Below are 8,180 nucleotides of genomic sequence, written 5' to 3' on the forward strand. Positions count from 1 at the left end.
AGTACCACATCTTCTTTATCCATTCCTTTGTCGATGGACATTTAGTTTGCTTCCGTGTCTTGGCTTGTAAACAGTGCTGGGGTGCATGTATCCTTTCAGACAATGTTTTTCTCTGGATATATACCCAGGAGTGGGATTGCAAGGTCATATGCTAGCTCTATTTTTATGGGGATTTTCAAAACATTAATATTCAAGTGAAGGCACATAAAACATCAATAACTTAAATAAGATGGCATATCACTTAACACATTTATGTTTAATGTCATTAACAAAGTTCACTGTGATTTGAAATACAACGACATAATCCCAGAGTGCCTCTGGTTAACGCTCGGGGAAAACAAATAGATTGTGTCTTGTGCTGTAGCCTGGTGCCAGTTTAGGGTGAGTCTCTTGCCTTTGGAATTTAGGATTTGTGTCTAGGTAGTTCATGAAACCCTGGGCCCAGATCTCCGGAGCCAGCTTGACCTTGAGGCTGTGGAAGAGAGCAGTGAGAACTGGATGGAGCCTACTGTGGTTGGAAAGCACTCCTTTTGCCCAGCTGACATTTAGATGCCTTATTTAAATGCCTGGGGTTTAGGTGTGCTACCTTGGACTTCAATGGAAAGCTTATCTTCAGACAGGTTATATACCTGACTTGCAGGTGTTTGCCATTAGGCTGGGCTCCTGGCTGGCCCAGTGGTTTTAATTCTAGGCACTTTCTTCCTGGTCCTACCCTAGCCAACAGATGTGGCCAAGTTCCCAGGAGACATGGCTCCTAGAGCAGGAGAGAGCTTATGAGGTTGTCTGCCAGATCCTCTCACTTCCTGCCTGTGACACAGAACAACTTCCACTTTTGTATGGGGCATCTTAATGCCAGAGAGAGAAATTGACTTGCTGTAAGTGACTCAGAGAGTCAGGGTCAGTTCTGGGATCGGAGCCCAAGTCTCTTGCCTTGCTATGTTTCCATGTTTCAACTGGAATCATGGTATTTCTCCAACCAATGACAGCCCCCCTGGACTTGGGTCAGCAGGACAATAATCTTCTTTCCCTTAATGAGGGGTCTGGTCTTTGTGCCTTGGTACTGTGGGCCTCATGTCTGAAAAAGGAGCCAGCTATGCTCACGAAGTACAAGATAATCTTGACCTTAAGAGGCTATTAAGGAAAGGAGAGTCCATGCCTTCAAGTGGATTTTGCAAATTCTTGAGATTGGGGTTTGAAGGTATAGTGATAGAGATGAATTCATTCTGTGTCTCAAGGGTGCAAGCCCTGTAGATATTGGTTTGCAAGATTATAAGAGAAGGGTCTGTGTCTTGGTCAGTTATTCTCAACCTTCTACAACATTTAACCTATCACTCTTTCTGACCCATTCTTCCTCACTTCATCTCCACTCCCACCCTGTACCATTTATGTCCCCATCATTTCCCCTGCACCATGGCGGCAGCCTGCTCTCAGGCCTCTATCTCTCACACTCCATCCTGTCCTCAGATACTAGGTTATTCTTCCTGATGCTCGCCTCTGAATGTGATAGTCTCCTTCTCTCCTATTTCAAAACTTTCGGTGCATCTCTATTACCTGCTGACTTCCCAATCTGAAATTCAAGAGCCCCTACAACCTGGTTCCAACCTGCATTTCTAAAACTCTGACTCCTCTTTCTTCCCAGAGCCCAGCCAGATGGGATTCCTTCCTCTGGCCCACTCCCCTCATCTCCCTCCTGTATCAGTTCTGAAGAATCCTTTCATTTCCCATCATATTCGAATCTCTCAAGACCAGTCCTGTTGAAGGCTCATCTCCAGTAAAGAACCTTAAGTGGACCTCTAAGTTATAGACATCTAGTTTCCTGTTACACTCAGTTTCATTTCTGGGATATTACTCTGGGTTTGAGAATTAATTAGATGGAGAAAACCTGGGGCTATGGAGAAAAGTTTGAAGACTGTTGCAAGAGATCAAGAGAGAGACCAGGCAAAGGTAAGTGTGGAGAGAAAAGCAATAGGAATCTAGATTCTATTAAATAAGGGCAGGTGATTTAGGGACTGGAGCCACAGGGCTGGAACAGTCTGGTCTGGTCCTTCTAGGTTCTCCCTAATCCTCAGCTGAGTCCAAAAGACTCAATTTAGCGGATGACCCTCACACTCCAAATTGTCACTCATTGCTGCCATTTTCTCCCTTCCTGCCAAATGTTACCCCATGCAAAATAAGACCAAGTAGTTTAAAATTATATATATTTTTTGTTTGAAAAATTCCATAGTCATTTAATAACATTAATTTCCATCACAATACTACATAGCACACATCGACTTACAGGAGCACTGATTTCCTAAGAATCCAAAGGTGTTTCACTCTGATGATCGGTGGAAGGACCTCAAGATACTACAGGCAGGTAGGAGGGAGAACAGTGCCATCTTACCATGAACTTAATTGAGCTCACAAAGGAAAACTCATCACCGGATGTTGTGTTTTTACATTCACTAGGATTTATGGCAGATAAAGTTAAAACATCAATAACTTAAATATAATTAAATATTGTTTAAGAAACTATGTGTTTTAAATTATTAAACAAAGAACCTCTTTTTGGACATTATAATAAAATAATACAGCTGGGGAAGGTTGGGGGGGAAATAAATAAGATTTTCCAAGGCTCTGACTGTCTCTCAGTCCAGGTACGAAGGTTCAAGCCTTCAGGGCTTGGGACTTTTGATCCAGGAGCTTTATGGAATTCTGGACCCACTTCTGCATGGGGTCAGCACAGACCTCCTTGTTCGCTTTGGTCTTGAAGCTGTGGGGAAAAGAAGGCACAGTTAAATGGAGTGTCTTGAGGATTTTGCCCAGGAGTTTGGCCCGTTGGCCCCCGAACATGATTAGCCCTTGCTCCCTGTGTGAGGAGCCTGGATGGGGACCTGAAGAAGAGGAAATGGGAGGAAGAGGCCTCTCTTCCAGAAAGGAAGTTCTGTTGTTACTGCTCCAGGGGAAGCCTTCCTTTAGCTCCTGGCTAAAGGAACTTGGATGATCTGACCAAGCTTCCAGAAGAGCCTGGAGCGAGTATGGATTCCTTCTCATGGGCTTCATTTGTCTACGGGGTAAAGGGTCCTTTGGATTAGATGGCATATTTATCTGACTCATTTGGAAGTATAGGACTCAGATAGAACTTTTGGCTGACGGTGCCCGGGCATGGTCCACTCACATCACAGCTTCCTGGGGGCACCAGCTGTTGGTGATTCTCGTGTAGCTGTCCAGCTTTTTGAAGGGGATCTTCCTACTGATCACAGTAAAGCAGCAAGTGATTGGGATGGAAACTGAATCTGAAAAACATTTTGCAAAGCATCAGGGAGTTATAACGTATTGTAAGCCTGCATTTGTAAGAGAAGAAGGAGAAGGTAGAAGACAAAGCAAATACACAAGTTCTAACTAAGACCTACCATTCCCTATTTCAGAGCTTTGGTCCAGATCCCATAGATAAAATGTTATCTGTGAGTCAATTTCCTCCGCTGAACTATGGGGCCCCTCATTGTTGACTGCAGATGGAGAAATCTTGAGTAACCAGATTAATCCTTGTAGCGTGATTCGGAGGGTCTACAGATCCAAAACCTCTGACCCTGGGAAGATAAGTTCTAAGATCTTGCTTCCCAGGTATTTGTCCCCATGGGCTTAGAGCCAACCTATGTCACATGCTGAGATGCCACTGGGTCCTTATTCTCCTTACACAGCCACCCTTCTGGAAGCTACCCTGGACCGTAATCCGACATTTGAAACCTCCAGCAAGAGTTTCTTCCTCTCTACTACTGCCCGAACTGTCCTTCCTGCCCACAGTGAGCAATGGTTCTTCCTTCTGTGCCACATCTCCAAACAAGGTGAGGATTGTTGAGATAGCAGCTGCATTTAATGTCCCAAAGCTGGTGTCGAGAAAGATCGTGGAGCCTGGCTCCAGTGGCCTGGGCTTCTAGTTCTGGTTCTGCCTCTGACCAGTTGTGACATGCCAGCTCTTCTTAATTCCCCTCTGGATTTCATTCTCTCCATCTTTTTAATGTAGGCTATGCAGCAAGCATGGGGTGACTCATCCGGGTGTTAGTGCCTGGGGTAGTTAAAATGTTAAGGCTTAAGAAGAGAGGGGGCTTACCTGGCTGAGCCAGCACCTGGGTGCTGAAGGCAGCTGCTGTGAGCAGCAGACACAGGAGGGCTGCAGAGACCTTCATATCGGAGGGTGAGCACGGGAGCTTCAGCCTGAGACTTGGAGGTTTCTGAGCTGGTCTCAGCTTCTCTGCAACTCTGACTCATCCGGCTGATCTGCCTGCCTTTTATAGGGAGCAGAGCACATGGGCAGGGTCGTGTTTAAGGAAGGATAAAATAGGCCCCTAAATGTGGTGAGTAGGTACCAGATCCTGGTGGTGATTTCCAGACACTGAGAAAAGGAAGTTGTGCAGTTTCCATCATTTGTTTAGACTCTGGGGCAGTGGTGGAAGGGTATGTGGTTATGCCCAGTAAAGTGTAGGAAGTGACCTTATTGGCCTATTAAGGGCTCTGATTTCTTTGAAATGGAACATGATCTCTTGGAAAGGAAGAGTAGAAGCTGAGTTGCTAACGGAGTGAAGAGAACCAAGTGCCTGACCCTCCCCATGTCCCGGGAGGTCTGGGATGGGGCCCTAAGGCTTTGCCTGGTCTCTTTATCAGATTCGTGTCCCTGCCATCCTAAATCAGTCAGAGTCCTTTAGAACCTCATACAGGTAGCTTGATAGAACCTTAGCAGAATGACAGAATCCAGGAATCTTCAAGTCTTAAGGCCCAGGAATGTTCTGTTGTAGAGCCTCAGAACTGGGCAGCAAATACAGATCTTTTAGGGTGGTGATTTCCAAATATTTTATCTAGACACTAAAGTTTCTTTCCAAGTGAAATGATATGCGGAAGCCCAATGTATCAGGCAGATTCAGGTAGAATGGGTCTGTTTGAAAAAGGTCTTTTGCTTTTGATGTCAAATCTTTTGCCCATTTAAAACATTGTTTTTTTATTTCTTACACTTGACTTTAAGAAGTTCTTTGTATATATTTTTCATTCAAGTCCTTTACCAGATATGTGCATTGCAAATATTTTCTCCACAGGCTGTAGCTTATATTCTTAACGATGGCTTTCATAGAGCAGAAGTTTTAAATTTTAATAAAGTCCAATTTATCAATTTTTTTCTTTCATAGATGTTGCTTTTGGTTTTATAGCTAAAATCTCATCATCAAACCCAAGTTTGCATATCACCTTTTCAATGAATATTTCCAGACTTTCCACAAATCATTCTATATTCTCCAATAATCTTGAATGTTAAAGACTCCACAGGAGTCCATATATAAAGGCACCATAATTAATTGAAGAATTTCAGTTGGGAATTATTTAATTTCCATTTTTTCACAATCATAAACAATAATTATGAGAAAACTGATGTAATATTATCATTAATGTCTCCAATCAATTCCATAGCTAAGGGATTAATCAATCAAAATGTGTGGATATTAAGGCTCTTAATCAAATTACAGCATCGTTACATTGTTGGACGGTTTGCATCTTCATTAAAATGTGAGTTTATTGTTCTTAAAAATATTTAACGATTGCTAAGAAGATATTTATCTCGTTAAAAGGTAAAACTAAGCTGTGGAATAGTGGTTTCCTTTGTGGTGTTGACATCATGAGGGAGCCTTTTTAGAGGCAGAAACATTCTATATCTTAATCAGAGGTGTGCTTAAACAGTTGTCTACATATTTAAAATTCATGAAATTGTACACTTAAAATGTCTGCACTTTATTGTATGTAAATTAAGCTTCAACATAAAGTAAATAAAAAGAAAAAAGCACAGCACTATTTTGCTTACATTCCAATTTATTTATTTTTTTTTTAGTGAGTCTGTTAGTTGATTTTTTTTTTCTTGTGAGTAATACATTCATGTTTTTATATCAGATGGCTTTTTATTGTTCTAATTGATTTGGAAGAGATTTTTGAACATCTACCTCATGCATTTTCCATTTATTGCAAATACTGTATGAACTTGTAAGAGTATAGAGTTTGCAGAGCATGAGACAAATCAGTGTCATCAGAATGTCTCGTGACCAGAAGGGAACTTGAGTTCTTCCAGACAATCCACCTTCCTGGTGTAGTGTGTAGCACTGATCTCTGTGTGGGAGGGTGTTGTCTAAGAGGTTGTTTGCACACATTTTTCATTCAGAAATAAAGTCATTGTCTTACAGAATACCCTCAATGCCTCATTAATTTCTCCTCTGAGCTGCCTTCATATAGAAAGTGCATCTATAAGCAGATGACAAAAATGGTAGCAAAAATCATATTATTGAGAATCAACAAGGGTTGGTCAAATGAAGGGAATTAAGTGTCAAGTAACTTGATTCCAGTCCTGATGGAGCCAATAGCAAGCCAATGACTAGCCCAATGTGACCATGGGTAAATCTTAACTCCTAGATTCATTCTCTTCATCTACAAAATAGGGAGTTTTGACAAGTTCAGGGATGACAAATAGTTTTCAATAATTTATTAACTTAATAGATTGATGGCAGATAACCAGAAAGGTTTCTTGGGAAAAAAAAAACAAAAAAAACCAAACCTAAAACTCCAGTGAGGACTTACCTTGGGTTATTGAATGCATTGCTGTGATTGATTAGTGATGTCTGCCATGGGTACAGCAATAGAAAGTGGTACTACCTATGTAACATAGTTGCTATTCCTAGATTAAATAATATTTAAACTTTTCTTTAACTTAATTCATTAATGATTGTTTGCAAAGTATCTAGTCAGAGACCAGAGAAGCTAGCAGGCCTGGCAGAGAAGCTTCTTAGCTGTCAGCCCTAGGAAAGGCAGAATAGCATAGTGGTTAAAATTCCAGATTTGGATACTATGAACACTAGTTAATATCTGTATCAGAGAAAGCACAAGTTATATAACTTCTTTGTACTTCAAATTCCTTACCTATTCTTTATTTATGTGGAAATGGGGTTTATTGTGAATATTAAATTATCTGATACCCAAGACTTGCTTTGCAGTGTGAGTAGCATATGGCAAGTGATCAATAAGCTAGCTGTCATCAATAGTCAAATAAGAAGGGTATCGTGTCTAGAACATGCTAGGAAGGGACCCAGAGTGTGGTTCTTGGTCTCCTGTACAAGTTCTCTCTAAAATTGCTTCCAAACAAAGATATGTGGTAGGGATAGACCTCCGGGAATATCTGTGCTATAGGTGAGGAAAGAAAAAGAGTCTCCCAGAAGCAGAGAAGTGCAGTCCTGGGATCCTGCCGTGAACAAGAAGAGTGGGCCCCAGAGGAAATGGGGGTCAGATTCCAAGGCTGACACACCAAGGGGCACCAAGGTCTTAATTCTACAGGGAGCTCAGAGATCTCAAGTGGTAAGTCACTTTGATTATGAAATTTCCCTCTCTTGTTTTGTTTTTAAACTGAATTCGAGAAATCCCATCATAAAAGTTAAAACGAAACTTTAGGTCATGCAAGTTCAACAGCTGTTTTTTTCCAGCAGCTTGGCTGTGCTGTTTAAGGAAGTGTTCATTCTGCACTCTCTCTTTCTTTTCTCCTCGGTGTCTTCCAATGAGCATCTTCGTAAAGCAATTTTGACAAGGCACCTATGGCTCAGTGGCTGTGAAGGGGCACCCGAGGTCAGAAACAACCTCTGTGAATAGAGCGTCAGAAATGGATACCCTGCTGTGGAAATAGATCTGGATTCTTACATGATTCTTTTTTTTTTTTTTTTTTTAATTTATTTATTTATTGGCTGTGTTGGGTCTTCGTTTCTGTGCGAGGGCTTTCTCTAGTTGCGGCGAGCGGGGGCCACTCTTCATCGCGGTGCGTGGGCCTCTCACCATCGCGGCCTCTCTTGCTGCGGAGCACAGGCTCCAGACGTGCAGGCTCAGTAGTTGTGGCTCACGGACTCAGTTGCTCCGCGGCATGTGGGATCCTCCCAGATCCTCCAGGGCTCGAACCCGTGTCCCCTGCATTGGCAGGCAGATTCTCAGCCACTGCGCCACCAGGGAAGCCCTTACATGATTCTTAAGGATTGTGATTAGATGCAACAGCATCCTGGGAATCAGGATTTCTGCTTTCATTTTCCAGCTCTGTCCCAAGTGTCCTCAACGGTCACGAAATTATGCAATGAATTAGAAAAGACATTTGCATTTAATTTAGTCAACCCTTTCCCTTTACAATTGAGAGAATAAAT

General features: G+C 42.2%; 1 protein-coding gene across 1 annotated transcript; it reads right to left on the reverse strand.

The window, feature by feature from the left end:
* Nucleotides 1-2,181: 2,181 nt before the first annotated feature.
* LOC309651257 (C-C motif chemokine 8-like) lies at nucleotides 2,182-5,078 on the reverse strand. Its single transcript, XM_082443762.1, has 3 exons — nucleotides 4,091-5,078; nucleotides 3,158-3,275; nucleotides 2,182-2,752 (listed from the first exon to the last, which is right to left on the reverse strand). Exons 1-3 carry the CDS (start codon nucleotides 4,164-4,166, stop codon nucleotides 2,647-2,649), a joined length of 300 nt encoding a protein of 99 aa, XP_082299888.1. The 5' UTR covers nucleotides 4,167-5,078; the 3' UTR covers nucleotides 2,182-2,646.
* Between the last annotated feature and the right edge of the window lie 3,102 nt (nucleotides 5,079-8,180).

This window comes from Balaenoptera physalus, assembly GCF_965194825.1.
Source record: "Balaenoptera physalus genome assembly, chromosome: 20".
NCBI lineage: Eukaryota > Metazoa > Chordata > Mammalia > Artiodactyla > Balaenopteridae > Balaenoptera > Balaenoptera physalus.

What these genes read in the sequence shown, in the direction of transcription:
- LOC309651257 (XM_082443762.1), bottom strand. Translation starts at nt 4,166, where the DNA reads ATGAAGGTCTCTGCAGCCCTCCTGTGTCTGCTGCTCACAGCAGCTGCC. An exon ending in CCAGGTGCTGGCTCAGCCAG is followed by an intron (nt 3,276 to 4,090) that starts GTAAGCCCCCTC and finishes AATGTTTTTCAG; the next exon opens with ATTCAGTTTCCATCCCAATC. An exon ending in TGCCCCCAGGAAGCTGTGAT is followed by an intron (nt 2,753 to 3,157) that starts GTGAGTGGACCA and finishes TTTTCCCCACAG; the next exon opens with CTTCAAGACCAAAGCGAACA.